Genomic DNA, 19,459 nt, shown 5'->3' with positions numbered 1-19,459 from the left:
ATATGTTCTCTTGAAGTCTACATATTGAGATATTTAACTAGACTTGTTCCACAGAACTTCCTGTCATTTGTGAGCTTCATTCATAAATATTTGTTAACAGTTTGCAAAGTCTAGTATCAGATGCCTCAAACTTCATGTTCAAAAGGCCTGAGAAAAAAGAGGCTGATTGGAGTTTAGTTTAACTTTGAAAAATGTATTCTACAGTCACATAGGGATTTTCCCCTTCACATTTTATCTTTGACTGTTTATGGTGAAACCCTTCTCATTCATATACTTCGCTCATTGTGGCATAAAAATCTAGAAAGAAGAGTTCTTGAAATAAGTATACTGTCAGCATGACCTCAGATTTGCACCTTAAAAAATGTTGCTTACAACTATGTTCACACAAATAAATACCTTGTCATTTTATTTTCCTTAGTAAATATAATAATATGATTAGAGTTGCTCAGATAATCTTCCATCTTAAGGTTTTATTCATTTCTGATTCATTGTTTCTGTTATTAAACCCAGCTGTTGATGTTTTTGAACAACTGATTTCTGAATTAACTCTACATTGTGTTCTATAATAACCCCACTTCAGTATTATCATGGGTTGCTCCCAATTTACTTTTAGATAATTAAAGCCTCTCTTTATTTCTATCCAAGTTGCCTGTTTTATTTCCCAGAACACAAGGATGTGATTTTATTCATGTTGCTCTAGGGGTCTAAAGTTGATAATCATTTTTCTACATCTGCCCTCATCTGCTTGCAATATACATTGCTGTATCCCCATCCCTTGGCTTCCTCTCATTAGCATTCACATTCCCACTGATATATTATGTTTTTCTGCCACAAGCCATTCCTTGTTGTTTTCCTGTAGAGTTGGTACCTTTGCATCAGAATTGTCCTAATTTCCCTAGCATATTAGATATTTTCCCTATATTCAATTGTATACAATGATTATTTACATATGAATGCCTCAGCTTCAGAAATGATAACATCTATTACTGAAATATAAAAAAATATACAATTTTCAATATCTGAATAAGCAATTCACAAATTGATAAAAGAGAGAAGACAATCTAGGTCATCACAAGAAAACCTTGCTTATTTTATTTTAATGATGAAAAGTTGAAACCTACTAAATTTATATATTACTTGTTAAATTAGAGCAAAGAAAAAGTGATTTAGATAATTGTCATATCCAATATATTCTATAAGTATCTATTTATAGGATGGCATAACTGTGTATACATATTTGAATGGACACTTATACAAGTACAGGTATATTTCATATTCTATGTAGTTTACAGGTTTGTTTCATATACTTATATTAATATTTAATAACTGTATGATTCCTTACTATTTACCCTAAAATAAAAAAATAAAATAATAAATCCAAGAATTTGTGGAATTGCTAGTTCTCTGCTGCTGTGATTTAGAACTGATGTATCTGATGAAGTCTCTTAGATTTTATACATTTCCTTCTATAGGATACCATTATTTTCTTGGATATCAAAATGCAAATTCCCTGGGAAGACTATCTCAGGAAACAATTTTATTGTAAAATAGGCATTGAAAATTTAGTTGATGTAGTTAGGACCTTTCCATAAAGGTGAAAGTCACCAGCCTAATTAAATGCCTGTATTACTTTGTTACTGAATATTGTTAGAGAGTAAAAAACTTTTCTCTACCCTTCTTGTTATTTTTTGTCTGGCCTAATAGTCAGATTAATGTAAAACAATTAGAAAGATAAAAAAAATTAATTTCATAGGTATAGGAACTCCAGATACATGAGAGATTCAGAGACAGAAAGGGAAAATGAGGCTTACAAGCTATTTGAGCTAAAGAATGAAATTGGGGCCTGGGGACCCAAAGGGGAAGAGGGCAAGTCACAGGATAATATGAAGAGAAGAGCAGATGTTTGCTCTGCTATATAGATGGGTTTCGGATAAAATTCACTTCCAGTATAAACTCATTCTGGGAAAATCCCCCTCCAATTTAAATTCTTCTAGGTGGTTAATGGAAGGGCAAAGGTTTCCTTGAGTCAGCCTGTTCCTAACTGCTTATAACTCAATACAGTCTACAAGCCAATGTGGCATACTTGAGGGGGACTTTCCTGAGCCCCTTCAATATTTTTCTTACCTAATTGTTTCTTCCTAACCTGAAAAAAACATCTTCACTGAGAAAGTCATATACCCAGAAAGCAGGAAGGCACTATTTGAGATGTACAGATGAATTTGTTATGTATTCATTTAAAACACTTAAATTTTATCTCTTGGAGACACCCAAACCTTGATACTTTCCCACAATTTTTTATCAAATGAAAATACAGTTTATTTTAGTTCAACATTTTTTAAAACAATTTATCAGTATCATTTGTCTTTTAAAGAATAAGATTTTCCTTCATTCTTATTTTAATCTTTCTAACAATGTGCACTTTAAAAGAATTAGTGTTAGAATATTAGTAATTTTAATTTTCCTTTACTTGCCAATAATCCCACTTATGTGGACTATGCCATAAGAGTTACCATTATCAGATGGAAGAATGTTCTGGAAACCTTTCTATTTCACAAAAAGAGGACTAAGAAAATACTTTCTTAAATCTTTAGTCCTCCTATCATTGCTGGTATGGGAATGAAATAGTTGTTCTTGTTTTTCTGCTTTTAGCATTTCAAATATTTGATTCTAAGCATGTGAACAGAATTTGGGTACTGATATTTGATGTCTAGAGATTTTTTTGTATGATACTTAGGCATCATATGTTTCCTGTACTATAAGCATCTCAGATCTTAGTGAATAGGAAGGATGTAGATGGAAAAATGAAGTTACCTTTCACAGCCTTGTGATGACAATTCACTCTGTGTCTTGCCAGTGGGTTTCAGTTCCAGACAAGTTCACTATAGATTCAGTGAGACCAACGAAATGACAATGGAATGTTCTTGGGGTGAAAGGGTTTACACCGAGCTTTATTCCCATGGTGGCAGGTCAGTTAGAATCCCATCCATTCAGAGCGAGTCTGCATGCAGCAAGCCAGTCTCTGCTTCTGGGCCTCTCTGCCCACACAGTTGTACCAGTCTCTGTCGTCAGCACTGCCACCACTCCAGTCTCATCTCAGCTCTCCTGCAGCCTTGCAGCTGTGCCACTGTATAGCCCAGAGCTCTGGGTGGAGGCTTTTATATAGAGACAATAACGACATATTGCCCACGTGTGTGTTGTGAACTAGCCGACTAGGGCCAAGTGAGAATCCTGGCCATAGGAACTTTCACTTTATCCACATTGTGAGAATATAATCATTCATGTTTTTCTAAATGTTACTGAAGGTACAGAAATGACAATGAACTTAGTGTCTTCAGGAGAAGATTATAGGGAGATATAAACTATAGAAGATTATAAAATAGACAGACCTGCCCAAAATACTCACAGGTTACATGTGGCAGACTGTAAAAAAACTGAGGTTGAATGTGTGGGACAATTTAAATTATGGAGATTCTATATTATATTTGTTTTGTTTTGTTTTATTACAGCTCTCTCCAGCCTTTAGAATTTAGCCTTTTTGCTTAATGCAATGATCAATTTTCATGTAAAAATCTCTCAATATGTTCAACTCAGTCATTTTATTTTAGTCAATGAAGCACTAGAAAATTAGTCATAACATCAATTCAAAATCTTTAATAAAAATTTAGTTCCCCACATCATTGAGGTCTTTAAAAAATATAACATTTAGAAAACAGTTGACATTTTTCTATTCAATTTTGGCTTTTTTAGTTTCTGTTTTCAACAATGATTGCAGTTGTCACTATCCAAGACCAAGAATTAAGTTGACGACTTAGAGCCACTTGTTTTGAACTAAATGGCAGTCAATGTTTTCACTTGTCTCTAAACACAATTTTTAGTTTACATTTTAAACAAAAAAGTTATTTTGACAATTGCTTTTGGCATTCAAACAGGTTAAAACGTTATCTATCCTCTTCTGTAAATGTCAGTGAAAAACATCAACTTCAAACCAGTGACACGAATATTACACTCTTTGTGTGTTTTGCTGCTTTACATACAAGGTTTTCCGTATAGTTTATTTCTCCCTAAGAGGCGGCACTTTGTTAATATGGCTGTGTTCAATTTTCTGACAAGTGCTGAACCTACGCTAACAAAAACTGGTTCTTATTTATGATGTGTCAAATTACTGTTCTGAGAGTAGACCTTTTAGGTTGCATTCAGCCTTTAATTTGACTGAATTTAAATGGCATAAAATGCCTTTTAGTTGGGCCTTGGCTGGCATATTATATATCTCATTTCAATGAAAAACATTCACATGCAAATACAGTTTGTTTGGAGTGAGGACAAATGCTACTATCATGACTGATGAAGGCTTTTGATCACGGTTCTACAAACTGAAACCTTGAAAAAGAAGAGGCTATTTGGACTGGCATCTGTAATCCCATGAATTATTTAGTTCACATTATTCATAAATCTCTTTGAAGAGGAGGTTTTATGAGCTTTTAAGGAGGAGCAGTCACAGTTGTGGTGCCAACTTCCGTGTATGCCGTTAACTGCCTGCGTGTGTGTGAACACTTCCCTTAAATGGTAAGTGTTCTATAGGCTGTAAAGTGTGTAACCTGAGTACTCCAGCAAGTTCTTCTCTTAAAAAATGGGATATGATGCCCATTTCCTCTCTACTCCATCCACCTTTGAGTCTATTGGAAAGAAAAGTGAAATGTGCATAATATGGAGCAAATCACATAGATTACAGATAGAAGTGGGCAGAGCACGTCAACAGAACATAGTTTCCATTTCAGCTCCATGGAAGAGCAATAAAAGCCCTCCTTTCTCCAACATCCTCTTTTCCTCCCCGTCTTTACACCAGTTCAGTTACCTGGAAAGACCTCTCTCCTTTCTTATTCCAGATATCCAACCAGTTTTACTTAGCTGGTGTACTGATTTTTCTAAAACTTAAGCCCATTGTTAATGGCATAGCCTAGCTTTGCACTTACATTCTTTTTGAATTACTTACTTACTTACATATTTCCTTTTTTAGATAATAAGATTCCTTAGGACAGGGTTCTTATATTAATCATACTCTTTGTTCAGAGTAACATCATCCCTATAATTTTATAGTGCATGTTCAATAAATGGCTATTAGGTTACCTTGGCATTAATTACTCTCAAACTCTGTCTCTTAAGTGGAACAATGATATATTGTTTCTAGCTTTTATAAAGGACTTTAACTTCAAAATTATTTGCAAATTTGAATATTTAGGAGAGTTTAATATTAGTTGCCCTTGAGGAACACCAACCTATTTAGGGGTGGTCTCTCAGCTTTCAGCTGGCACAGGGGAGCGACTCATGTTCAAAGCTGCTTTTCAGAGTGGGTCAAAATGCACAATTGTAATTTTCTCATTTGAATTTTTAAGTAATGTTTTAGAGTTTTAAAATTAATGAACAGTTGCAATTTATGCTGCTGCAGAGCTATATTTTCCCCTCTATTTAGAGCATGCAGTATTTGATAATCAATGCTGGGAAGGAGGTTAGACCAGATAACCTTTCATGGTAACTTCCAACTCAGAGATTCTCTGAATCTCTGAAACTGTCTCAAGAGGGATTTTAGGCTTAACAGTAGATTCAAATGCAAACAGCCTGAATAAATTTACTTACAGTTTTTTTATTTAAAAATCCAAAGAACTGATTTTATTTTCTCTCTAAAATATATTTTCCTGTAAACTGTTGGGACTTCTCAACATGTTTATTAATACATATGTATAAAATGATTTGTGTAATTATGGAAAATAGCATTATGACATCAACATATTCTTGCTTGAAAGGCTAGCTGGCTTATTATTCCATAGATAAAAGGAACTAGTACATGAGTACAGAAAGTCAGGATGTATGAGATGAGGAAAAATTCCCTGTGCTAGTAGTTGGAAGATTCAGCACCTCTATTCCTCTCTTGAGTAGCTGCATAGTACTGAGAAAATCTTGTAACTTAAACATCAGGCCTTAATTTCCACACGTACAATTTGGAATTAATAGCATCTGACCACAGGGTTTCTTTGGAATCCTATACAAGGATGGATAGGGAAACCTTTATAATTCATTAAATCACTTTTTAGCTGTGAGATTTATCAATATCAACTCTACAAAATTTAAAGTAAAGCATTATCTATAAAGGAAGCATTTGTTAGAATTCAGTTTCAGTTTGATTTAGTGAAGTTGTTGATGGTTACAAGTTTCTTTTCAATTATGTTCTAGTTTGGTGTGTTTGGTTATGTATCTTTCATTCAAGGTGATCACATAAAAAATTAATTATGAAAACAGTAGTTTTTCACTATGAATATGGCAATCACAGGCCTCAAAGGAGAATGTGCCAGCTTTTAGAAAAACAATAAAAAGAATAACCTATGATCCTCCTTAACAATTAGGTATTTTATTAAACTATGAACTATTTCATATGATTATGATTATCCTACAAATATATATTTAAACTTTATAACTAGTAGTATTTGATGTATAAAGTGAATATATTTTTAGCCAGCTGAGCATTATTTCACAATCAAAAGCTAGCAGCTAACTTACCTGTACCACGGTACACAGCAGTCTTCCCACCTGTTCTCAGTGGCAATCGCCATACTGGGAAAATGAGGATCCAGAATATATTCCTGTATACTTACTTGTCTTCCTGGGAAGTGTTCTGTCCTTCTCTTCAATGACAAAGCTTATTCCAAATGGCTGTGTTTTGACTAGAGTTTCAAGCTACCTGAGTCTAATGTGAATGTAAATAATGATACTGGGTTTCCTAATCGGATCTTGAAATCTGGTTTATTTGTATTTGTAACAGTTTTCATCTAGCCTGTCTCCTAACATATGTGTACTAATTCTAGAGATGAAAAGACAGTTCATGACACTCTAAGATATTTGTAACCAGCTTCTTTCCACATGTGAAATACAAAGCAGCTTATTTAGTGCATTGTAATTATGTCTTTTGTAATTACAAGAGCATTCACCTCCCTGTACTCCTCTCTGCCATTTTGTCATCATATTTTAATAATGGACACTGTTTGAAATAACTTTGTCCCAAGATACTCTTTTGGGCGGAGTTAATGATAAACTTCTGAAGAACAGTTCCACAAAATTGGTGTGTAGAACATGTCCAAGTACACCAAATATATTTTCTGAAACTAAACACCTGAGGTCATTTTTCCATTCTGTCTCCACATAGCCTGATTCTTGCCACCTATTGACATTTTACCAATTAAGATAGATTATGTTTGGAAATAACTTCCCTCCAAATATTGAAATAATGTCATTTTATTCTTCTGTCACTTTTTAAGACTATAAGTAAAAAAGTATCTATGGGTCATAAAGCCTTATATTTTACAATACAGTAAAAGCTACCAGAGATCATGTCTTAAGAATTTGAAAATAACATTTCCAAAGGATCCAATTCCCTGCATTTGGTGTGTAGAAGTGATATACTATAAATAGGCACCTAAATACTCCTAAAACTAACATGCCTTAAATACTGAATGTATGCTAAGTGTGTATAATCTCCATCTGAGTTCTTTTAATGTGGATAATTTAATTTTAGGGAATCATCACCCTTCCCAAAGTGTAAGTCTGTGTGAGATTAGAGAAGCAGCAGTGGCTGACGCACAGCATTTTGGAAGTCACCTTTCGCTTTGCTGGAGCTCCTCATTGGGTGATCCACTAGAGGGCAAAATCAAGTATTTCTTGATTATATGCTTGTGCATGAAGGAGCCTGACCTTGCTGACAATACCAAATGATTGCTTTTGAATCTCCTGGGAATTTAACAAGTTGCCTGAACTGTGCTGTACAGATCAGATAGATTCTCTTAAATTATTCCTAATCACATTCTCCATTTGCACACCTTTTCCAGAAGTAACCCATTATATAGTAATTAAGAGTTAGGGAATGTTGAATCTATACTTATTTCACAACTGTTTGCTTGAATGCTATAGACCAAATCAGCACATTGTCCTGAGTTTCACATCTATCTCTATGTATCTTCTCAAAAAAAGTCTCATGAAAACATTTTATTTTTTCTGTCAAATATTTTTCTATTTCTGTGTCTGGACCCACCTTCTGTCACTACCCTTCTTAAGCTGAAACTATAAACGTGGAGTCAATGTAAGTCCCAGGTGGTACTGATTCTCCTCCTTTATGCCAGTGAATCCCAGTCATCCATTGTAATGATTGCAAAACTGTTTTCCATCAATAAATGTATTTACTAGGTGATAGTTTAGCTCTCTAATTGAAAGCCATTTTCAGTACTAATAAAGAGTTCAGCAGTTATTCTTTCTAGACAGAAATAAGAGTGATAATTACCAATGGTATAATATGAACTGAGTAAACTATTTAATGCGCATATAATTATACAAAATGCATATATATATATATACACATACACACATATGTATGCATGTACACACACAGAGAATGTTTATGTCATATGATTTTTCTCTTATCACCCTCTGACTTAGAATGTACAACTGGAGGATCTTGTTGGCTAAGAAAGTATTTAAACAAGTATATATAGTTGCTTTACAATTTTACCATTACTGTTTATGGACATAAAAGTATCATTTACTTTGTATATATTTAAATTACTGAAATAAGATGTTTTAAAATAAATTGAGCAGAAAATTTCTAATTACGATAGTAATTCAGTAGAAAAAATTGAAAATGTAATTATTACATCTAGAAATAAGAAATGTGTTCCAATCTCACTGTTACTGGAAACTGGCTTTTAAAGTATTTGTTAATAAAAATTTCTTAAATGTAATAGTGTTCATGTAATTGACAACAACCTAAAGTATGCATATTAAATTTATCCTTCAAAATTAGCCATTGGAGACCTGGGGAATAACGTGGGACTAACCTCCAAAATTTTTACATTTTAAATATTTTTTACAGTTACAGATTTAGAATATTTCTAGAATACCTTCCTGGTGTAATAACACAGACATTAAATATAACTTCAAAGGATGGTCATGTAGTTTATTTATTGAGAACCTTTTATTCTAGTAGTGCCTGAAAGCTTTCATAATAATATATGACTGATACATCTAAGAGTTTGCATTTATTTTATAGTCTCTTCTAGAGGCATTAGTTTGAGTCCAGTTTTTTAAAAAGCCTTGAAAACTTCTCCCTGTACCTATTAGGGTGAAAGTCATAAGCCTACAGGGAAGTATGGAATGTGGCATAAGAAAAAGAGATTCATAAATTGGTAGTGACTCATGAACTATAAAGAGATTCTTGAGAGCAAAAGAAATAAATACAGAGTAAGGTAGTATAAATATTTTATATGTAAACTATCAGTGTTAGAAGCATGGGAACACAAAGAAAAAATTCTTAATGCAAAATAACAGTTATTTTGACACAATTAATTTGGTATTTATAGTGAGGAAACATGGAAAAGAAATAATTATATAGATTACCTAGATCTCAAAATACACTTGAATAAAGTAGTCAGAATCTTAAAATAAGCTTTTGTTTCATTGTTCTAATGATAAATGGTTATTTCATAGAGGAAATTACCATGTGCCCCATTTTAAGGACTAAATTTCATAAACCAAAATCCTTTCAGTGGTACCTGTTAGTCTTGCCGCATGATAAATTGACCTCAATTTAGCCAGAAAAAAAAAAAAAGCCTTCTTAAATTGTGTCATGTCCGTCCATGAAAAGGTACGTAATGCCTGGTAGTCCCCACTTAATGATGTTTGCAGGAATGGCGGTCAGAGCTTGTTTGGGTTTGCCGAATGGTGGTTTCAAATTTTATTATTTTCTCTTTATTTAGTGGTTGGCATGTTTGTATGGAGATAAATTTCCTCTTATCAACTATTGGGTTACTCTGGAGTATAACTCTTTTAGCAAATGTTTCTTTTTTCAAGCATCATTTTACACTTTTTTTCCAAGTGTGAAATTTATGTGGTTATTAAGAAGAAAAAGCTCGTGAAAGAAATTAGATAAAGTCACACTTTTTCAAGCCTTCAAATTCTAAAGAGCCTTAGAGGAAAATTAGTGTTTAGATGATGTTAGATGATAGCTAAGAAAGATGTTATTTTAAATAACTCTAAGTGATAGCGAAAGAATATGCCAGCTGGGGAAAAAATGAAAAAACAGGGAGATGGTGGCTATATAACCACTTACTTACATGCAATTACTTTAACTTCCATATCTTGAAAGATTGTAATAAGGTGGTACATGATAAATTAGTTTGTAGTAGTACTTCTCCTTTTCAAATCAGTGTGATTTCCCTCTTTGTAAGAAGGAATGGAACTCACCTGGTGTTAATTAGCATACATTGCTACACTGTATCTAATGATTACATTTTGATGTACTAGATTTTAAAATATAGATGTTCATCCAGCATGGTGCTTTAGTTATAAATTTGGTACTGAATAGCTTTGAAGCCTAGAAAAAAGTCACTTAACCTCTCTGGGTCCCACTTTTTTAATATTGTGGATGTCTTAGTTTTCACTGTATTTCTTTTAGGAAGTAATGCAGTGTATTTATTCTCTTATTCTTATAATTTCATATATATAAGTAACTGTCTTGTGAATGGGTTTCAGCCCCGGGCAAGTTCTCTATGGATTCAATGTGACCAAAGAAATTGATAGCAAAACGTTCTTTGGGGTGAAAGGGTTTATTACCCGGCTTGCTCTCCCGGCGGCAGGTCGAGCACTAGTGTCTCTGCCTCTGCCCAGAGCACTGGGCCGAGCTCTCTATGTAGTGCAATAATAGCTTATTGCCTAGAAGCAGTAGCCTAGCAACAAGCCAGTTACATCATCAGGTGGTTTAAGTTCAGTGAGGATCCTGGCCATAGGAACCCCAACTTCCCCACAGTAACTTTTTCATATTAAAAAATCATATTGTTCAGTATCTACTAATGGCAGTGAGTTTGTTCTGCTTCATTTCATTGCAGATGATTTTAGAAGCATCTAATATATTTAAATATGAAGTCATAGAGTTCAGAAACCTCTGTCTTTTTAGAAAGTCTAAGCACTTTCTACGTTTATTGTTTCCCTATTGAGAAACAATGATCCCATATCTATATTTTGCTTATGTCTACGTAATGTTACAAAGATCCATAGTGCTTCAGCATTAGCATTCTGCAAATAAATATCAGTAATGTCTTTGTTATCTATTCACTACATATTTCACTACTAAATAACTTTTCAGCAAACACTACTAAAGGCAACTAGTATGTTGTCAGTATGTTCTACATTATTGATACACTGCACATACTAAGAAAGTACATTACCATTTGTTATGACAGTAAATTTTAAAATAAGAAGCAGTAATTAAAATAACAGGAAAAATGTGATTAGCTGTCACATCAATTTTGAGGTAGATAAAACTTAACTTATTTCCCCTGATGCCCTAATGCCCTCATTCCCTATTTGTAATCATTGTCCTTCATTTTGAGGACCACTGTTTTAGATTCACCAGTTCTTCACAAAATTGTTACATAATGATACCTTTCATATAGGCAACTGACTAAATTAAACTAATTAACTAAATTGGTAACAAATAATTCATTGTATTTTTACTTTTTGATCATTTGAATTAGTTTTTAGAGATACCTTACTAATATAAAGCTTAATATCTACTACCCAGCATTCTTCTGTAAATAGCTATGATAATTCTATTATTAGTCACATGACTTTTCTTCAAAAATTATAATTTTCACTTTATTAATATTATAATTATTAGTAGTTGCAAGTTTAATATTATAACTAATCATCACTAAAAAAGTAGTGTGATCAACTATAATATTAGAGTTACAACTTGCTGCTTTTATTATAAATGTGTAGAAATGTTGATGTTGTATCTAAAACTTTTCTCTGGCAAAAGTCCCCTTATTTCCTTTCTTTTTGCTTTAACTATGAACGATTAAAATTGCATTTTTAAGATAATTTTCAGTCACTTTTGGGTGGTGTGCAGTATGCACTTTACAATTGACTTATAATTGGGCTGTGCTGACAATGGAAAATCTTACAAGTATCGAACATGACATTTATGACAGTATTGCTGTCATCTTGGCTTCTTTTATTGAATATGGAGAGAATTATAATTGGGATAACAAGCCTGGTAGCCTGGCCTCCTTCCAATTATATTAACCAGCCTAGTCTAGTATTAGCTGCCTGAACACACACAGAAACAGACAGAGAGCTTTTGTTTTCCTTTCTATTTTATTTTGATATCTACCCAATAATCTAGGAATAAAATCATCTATGTTCATGTAATGTTTGAGAATTTTCAATAATTCATCTCCATTCCATTGAGAAATGTAAAGATTTGGCTTCTCTATTTTTATTTCACCAATTTGTAAAAAAATGAATTTTCGTAAAAATTGGTTGTATCTGTTACACATTGGATACTGTTTATTGTCTCAATTTCTAAGGGTTTTGGCAATTTTTCTTTGCTTTCATGTGAAAAACTTTTAAGTGATGAATTTGAGTTTGAAGTAAAATTTCTCTTCACATGAACATCAATACACAGACACATTGAAATGCTGTCTCTGAAATTGAGGCAAATAATATTTTTGCATGATGTAAAAACATTTTTCAGCTTTGTGTATTGTTTTATTCTTGAAAACAATACAATAATGAAAATAAATCCTGATTAGAATTCTGATATCTACTAAAATACCTACTAAAGAATTAAACACTGAATTTCTAATTGAAAAACAAATAGTAAGAAAAGTTAAAACAGCTTGTGGATTAAAAGATCTAAGGAATTTGCAATGTATCAGTTATTTGGAACATTGAATTCTATATTTTTATTTCTCTCCCTTTTTTTCTTCTTTTACTGGTTTCATCTTATTTTAGAGCATTCAGTATACTTGCTTATTTCCTTTTGAAATATGTCCAACTGTGCTGTCTGCAATATTTAAGGTCTTCATCATTGTGAGTGTTTTTTTTTTCTGGATAGAAATATGAAAACCATGTGGAAATCTGTCCTACAGAAACAAAACACCACGTTAGTACATAGACATGATATAGAGTATATGCTGCAGCATTGTTAGTAGCAGAAAGAAACGTATTACAGAGAAATAGTGAAATAACACCAAACCTCATTTAGACTAAAGAAAAATATGCAACTATTAAAATTAGTGAGTTAGAAGTCCAGGTAGTAATCTGGAAAATATGGGAAAAGCAGACTACACAGTCATGTGTATAGTGTGATCCTCTTTTTGGAAATAAACTGCACAAAATATATATGTTATTAGTACTTATAAGAATCACAAAATTTATTTTTTAAGATTTTAACATTAGCAAACTGCTAACATTGATTATTTCAGTAGGTGACACTGGAGAAGGATGTGATATTGTTTCCTTATCTGTATCACCTCTAATTTTTTGGCATGTATCAATTTTGTACTAAAAAAATAAGCAGAAGAATTTTATTCATTAAATAAGAAGAAATTTCTTGATATAAATAACTTCTAAAATTTAAGATTTAATATTAAATATTTTAGGGACTCTAATGGGCTCTAAATGTTATGAATTGTTACACCATAGTCAATAACATGTCTATCAGTTAGTAACAATATTTCAAATGGAGAACCATCTGTCTCCATTTTAAAGCTGTGAAATAAACAGAAGTAAACAGAGTTTAAGCAAGGAATTAAGCTTTTTCTGAGACAATCTTGCTTTCATTTAATTTGTTTTATCTGAAAATATTTATTTTAAAAATATTGTGTACTATTTTAAATAAGTTAGCATCAGATAAATGCAAAAGGTTAAGACTATGATTGTGGATTAAAAATCAACTTCTCTTTAAGTAGCCTGGCATGTACCTAGACTTCTTAGAAATTCTTCTTTAGCTCTAAATAACTTGAAAGAATAAAGTGTAAATTAAAAGTTTCCATGTGTAGTTCATAAGTACATGATTTAAAATCTAAATTAAACTTTACCGAAGATCAGTATGACTGCATGTTTCCCAGTTAAGGGCTGGGCAACTTCATCTTTAACATCATTTAGAGTGAAAAAAGCACTCCTTCCTCTGTAGATCTTTATTTTTAAATAGTACTTAATTCAAAATAGAATGTATCACTTCAAAATGTTTAGCGATATTTAGTTATGTATTTTGTCTAGAAGTCTTCCTTTCAGTAAAGAGCTCTCCTGCAGGGTAGTTCTAATGTCCTCATTAAGTTTGCTTCTGCACAAAATAGTGCTTACTACCAGAAATAAATAAACTAAATTTTCTACTTCTTAATGGGAATAATGTCATTTAAAGTAATGGAGATTTCTAGTTTCATAGCTATGTGGTCAACCAAAAAGAAAATAGCCAGAGTTTGATGAATCATGTGATTTTGATTTGGCTTTATAGACCTGATGTTTGCAATTTAGCTGGTGATTCAATGCCTTAAATCTCAGTAGCAAAAGGCAGTATCTTAGTGTATAGATTTTGAAGTCAGACACACCTAGGTTCAAATCCCAAATTTGATTCTTTCCAGCTGTGTCATAGTACATAATCTGATTATTTTAAGTCCCCGTTTCCACATCTGTGAGACCATAACAAAACTTATTTCTTGAGGTTGTCATTATTAATTGGAAGATGTGTGGACGGTACTTAACCTCAGTCTCTGGCATTGAGTAAGTACTCAGTAAATTCAAGTGACTTGCCCTTGTGATTTATCCAAACATCATGTTTTATTTTATTTGTTAAATAATGTTGTTGTCAGGCAGCTGTGTCTGGGGAGGTCTCTCCCTGTGCACTAGGTGAAACCTTAACCCAGACAGGGGAGAAGTCTTGACTCTGATCAAGAAAGAATTCTCAAATGTGTCAGATGAGTGTACATGAGGAAAGAATTCATTACAGCCAGAGTAGTAGTGAATGGCAGCAACCATGCAGGCAGTACGTAGACAGCAAGGAAGAACAGAGGGAGGAAAGAGAAGTTCATTGAACTCCTGCTTGGAATAGGGCAAATCCCTTGTTAACTCCTGAAGCAAGGGTCACCAGGCCTACAGTATCCGCTTGAATCTACACAATGGGGGAACTAAGTCCCTACCACCCCAGCATTTGGGGGAGCCACAGAGCACTGGATGGAGTGAGATTGTGTTCTGAGAACTTCCGAAAGCAAAGAAAGGAGATTTTAAGGCAGGCTACTAAAGAGCCTGATTGTACAGCTGCAGTCACGTCTGGGTCACCCAAGCCAGAGGAATTTACAAGCACAAATCAGCTTAGTAGACCTTCCCATCTTGTCTGAAGTAACACAGAGAAGGAGAAGACGAGTGCTTAAGTCTAGAAAATTGAATGAAACAGCAAAGTAACAAAGACCCTTAGCACCAGAAGAGCACAGAGACAAAACCCTTGAGTTAAGCTGAGCAGTGAGAAGGCTTTATTTAAGGCAAAGTGCACACTGAAAGAAAGGGGAGTGAAGGCAGCCTCAGAGAGGAGGCACACACCGAGCTTAGGATTTGTGTCTTTTAAGGATTTCAAGAATGGGGCAAAGGTGGGGTGTAGGCTTGACTTGTGGTCTTATGATGTCTGTCTCTGGTGAGAGACCTTATGTCACCATCCATACTCAGTCCTCTAGATATTCTGTAAGATGAACTTAACACAAGAAATTTATTGATGCTGTTCTTCTCCAAGACAGTGGTCACTCACATGCACTGGGAACATATCATTTAGGACTATTTGCCCTGCCTTAAGATAGGGTAGGTTATTACTGATTAGCATAAAGTAAGTTAGGAATATTATCTCCTATGTCCTTGGTTTTTAAAATGGTATCCAGCCTTACAATGGAGTCCCTCCTGTTCTTACTATACTATAATATCTCAGCATAAAATAGGCAGGAAAAATTAATCATGATTTTTGTCTCATGTTTCTGCTCTACCTCAGTATATAAACTATATATATGCATTTCTTTAATTTAATTGTTAACTAAAATTTAAAGTTAAGAAGGACACAGAGAAAGATACATAGTCTTGAAAAGGAATTTGATACCTAAATTGTTTGGAATTTGCACTATGTGGCTCCTATCTATTTTACTCTTTATTATTCAAGGACTTTAATCATATACTAACAAAATGTAATCGTCATTTGCTTTGTTATATGTTCTATTCACCTAAACTGTATTGATTGTATAATCATAAATGTATCCTTTTTTAATACTAATAACATCTATCTTTTTCTTACTATTTAAAGGCTCTGTCTCTTATCTAATATGCTTGTTCTCTTCTTCTTGTGCAATCTTTCTTGGAACCAGCTGCTGCTTCAAAGAATAAAGTTAAAGGTGAGCTCATGTCCATTCTGCATGATTCACCAGGATTCATTTTTATTGTCTTCTTAGTCTGCTTAAATAATGGAGCCAATTCTGTTGGTGATAATACTTGTTTAGTGTAGAGATATTACTCATATTTCTATAAATACATATGTATATTATTTCAATTATTGAATTTCTGATATATGTCTGTGTTGTCATGGTTGTTTGGGAATTTGTTTTCTTGTTTTATTTTACACTTACAGTGCTTTTGTGCAATAACATTTTGCCTGTTGACGTTTGTTTCTTTGATAAAATTGTGAAATGGAAAAAATACAACATTAAATAAAGCCAATGGGAAAGTCTCAAAATTGAACATACCTTCATAGAATTATGTGAAAAGAAAATTTTATCCTATAAAAATGAATATTATAGACTACATTTCTATTTATGATTTTTATTCCATTTCCTAGTTGCATTGTTTATATTTGCTAGAATCCTGAAAACATATTTTTCTAAGAGAGGATCTGTTTGTCTAATGCCAGAATGTCTCCCTGAAAGGTAAAAAGAAAAGAAAATTTTTTGACTTAATATGTCAAAGCCTTTATGGTTTTGAAAAAATTTCAAATATATGTGTGATAGAGTGTCATAGGTTTATAGTTTGTGTATCGATTTCATACTCTCAAGGACAACCTATAGATTTAATTATTTTTCTTAGCAAAAACATTTTTATACTTTCATTTATTCTTATGCAGCAAAAAATGCAATTACCTTATTTGTCATGTATCTGTTGTCTTCAGTTTCCTCATCTACAGAGTAGATAACAACAAAACAAAAGGTTTACGGGAGGGTTGAGCTAGGGAAAATATGTAAAACAATTAGTAGAATTCCTGCTGCTACTAGTATTTCAAACAATGCTAGTTTTCTTTTACTTTTCCCAAACTTACCTCTTCTTTGTAGAGAATTTTCTGATACTTCATTGTTTAATACTGCCCTTCCTAATGCCTTCTAATATCTGTGTGTCCTCAGGAGAAATGACCAGGTTATGTCTTTTTTTCTCCACTTCTCTTATTGGAATTCACCACAGGGCCACCCTTCTCTATTATCCCTTTCCCTATTTTCCCTTTCCCTCCAGCTCTGCCTTCCCCAGGTTCACAGCTAGTTTTAAAAATATGACATAAATTAATCTCTGAAGTGTTGACTACTCTCTATTTATAAGGCTAATCATTTAGTGTGCAACTACTATTTTCCTATTAACATATTTGTTTTATAAAACATTAAAATATAGAAGACAAGATGGCAAATTTGTTACCCTTTGTTTTATCCTTCACACCTGACTTAGTTTCCTGTTTCAAGAAGTATGCTAGAAGAATCAGCCAGTCCTTGCCACAGTAATGTTCAGTCTGGTTGTAAACAAAAGAAATGCATTCACAGAGCAATTAAGAAATTACTTGATAATGAATACATACTTATGAATATGTAAGTGTAATGTACTTATATAATAAAAGGTTAAGAAGTTCAGTTTTAGGAATGAGAAATGAAGAACAATGAATAATGATTAACTGTGGGATATGGAACTTGAGTGTAAAGGAAGTTAGGGAGAGAGAAATACGTATTGAGGTTGGAACCCTTGTTCTTAGAGACTGCTTTATGCGGGAAGTGGGACTTGAGCTGATTCTTGAAGGATTGTTATGCTGTACATAGAAAAAAGTACTTATAAAACAGAATTTGAAAGCATAAATGAAGATATGGAAGAAGGAATGAATATAGTCTATTTCAGTATAGTGAGGATACCTTTTGAGTGAAGCCCTCTGTTTTTGTGAGAGTGGAGGAAAATAAATTTTTGATGCAATAGGCAGTATAGTGATCATGAGTCATTATTGCATTGGATTGCATAAAACCTCTCATGATAATAACATCAGTGTTCATTTGATATTTCTTAAAAACAGTGTTTGATAATTCAAATTATAATATAAAGGTTACAAGGTATTAAGTATAGGGAAACAATTTTCCACTGAGGATTAGATTACAGACATAAATTATATTAGAGGTGTTCGCCAAGTCATGTCAGAACTCAGACTGGCCAGGATTTTGTGATACAAACATATTTCTGTACCCAATTTATCAGTTTATATCTCTATCCCTACTGTTCCACACCAATCCATTCTGTTTGAATCTCTTTCTCCACTTGTACATAAGCCTGTAGGAGCTTTAGGATGTACTTTACCCTATACTTATATTTTTGTATCTGCAAGTTATTATAGAGGCAAGAAATGCCACTTTCTAAAATGAACTGTGCCTCAACTATAAATTGAAATTTTATGTCTAATGATTGAGACAGATATATATTATGCAGAGATATTAGAGAAGATTGCTCAATGCTTTTATTGTCCAATTTTTATGTCAAGGCAAATGGTCTTCAAACAGAAGAAACAAAATGTAGGTAAGCGGAAAATAAAACCCTAGGTAGCTCAAGAGCAGGTGGTTGCTTTAAAATAGTTCACTTCTCCTGGCCCAAACAAAGTACATCCTAGGGAGCCAAAGGAACTTTGGGGGAGGATCACTTTTATCCTTATGCAATCATCCAAATGGGGAGCGCTTCTGGAATATTAGAAAGAGGAATGTGTCTTGATATTTTCTTTTAAGGAGAAAGGGTTACATTCCAGAAACCATAGACTGGTAAATTTTACATTAATTTCCCAATAAAAGTTTTAAACAGACACAGAACAATTTGTGGGTGCTTAGATTAAAACAGCATTCACTATGAGTTAGTTAGCAGTTATTAGTAATGGCAAAGAAAATTACCCGAATTTTCTTTTTTTTATACAAGTCACAAGTGTCTGGGGGTAATAGTCTACACATAATACATCTGAATTTCATTCAAATTATGTATCAACTAACTTTCCTTATCTGTGCAGTAAATGTTATTCAGAAAATCGCTAATTACTCTTTAGTGGTTAAATCCCAATGGTGGTTTCCACATCCTCATAGTACTCATTTTTTTCTGCTGAATATATATTATGTCTTTTGATTTTCCATTTTCCTTCATTTCAGTGTCTTTGTACAGATTTAATTTTCTTTTTTTCTCCTTTTTGCCTCTTTCTTTCTCCTTTTATATCTTGTTCTAGAGTATAGGTTCCATTCAGGTTATATCTCTGTTCCCAAAAGAAATTGCTTCTTGCAAGTCTTGGTTCAGCTTTACACAACCCCTTTGAGAGATGAACTTCACTTGCTACAAAATAAAGCAAGCA

At 33.1% G+C, this 19,459-nt stretch overlaps 1 protein-coding gene across 5 annotated transcripts in view; it reads left to right on the top strand.

The window, feature by feature from the left end:
- CADM2 (cell adhesion molecule 2) overlaps nt 1-19,459 on the top strand; it is a 1,133,262-nt gene that overhangs the window by 813,003 nt on the left and 300,800 nt on the right. For 4 of the 5 annotated variants that reach the window (XM_037001693.2, XM_037001691.2, XM_037001692.2 and 1 more), the window contains exon 2: nt 16,215-16,241. The exons of the other annotated variant lie outside the window; for it this stretch is intronic. In XM_037001693.2, coding sequence (XP_036857588.1) covers nt 16,215-16,241 — 27 coding nt within the window. The remainder of the gene's footprint in view (nt 1-16,214; nt 16,242-19,459) is intronic. 5 annotated transcript variants of the gene reach the window in all.

The sequence above is a fragment of the Manis javanica genome, chromosome 3 (assembly GCF_040802235.1).
Source record: "Manis javanica isolate MJ-LG chromosome 3, MJ_LKY, whole genome shotgun sequence".
Taxonomy (NCBI): Eukaryota; Metazoa; Chordata; class Mammalia; order Pholidota; family Manidae; genus Manis; species Manis javanica.
The sequence above is the reverse complement of the archived record's forward strand: the minus strand, read 5'-3'. Positions and strand labels throughout refer to the sequence as shown.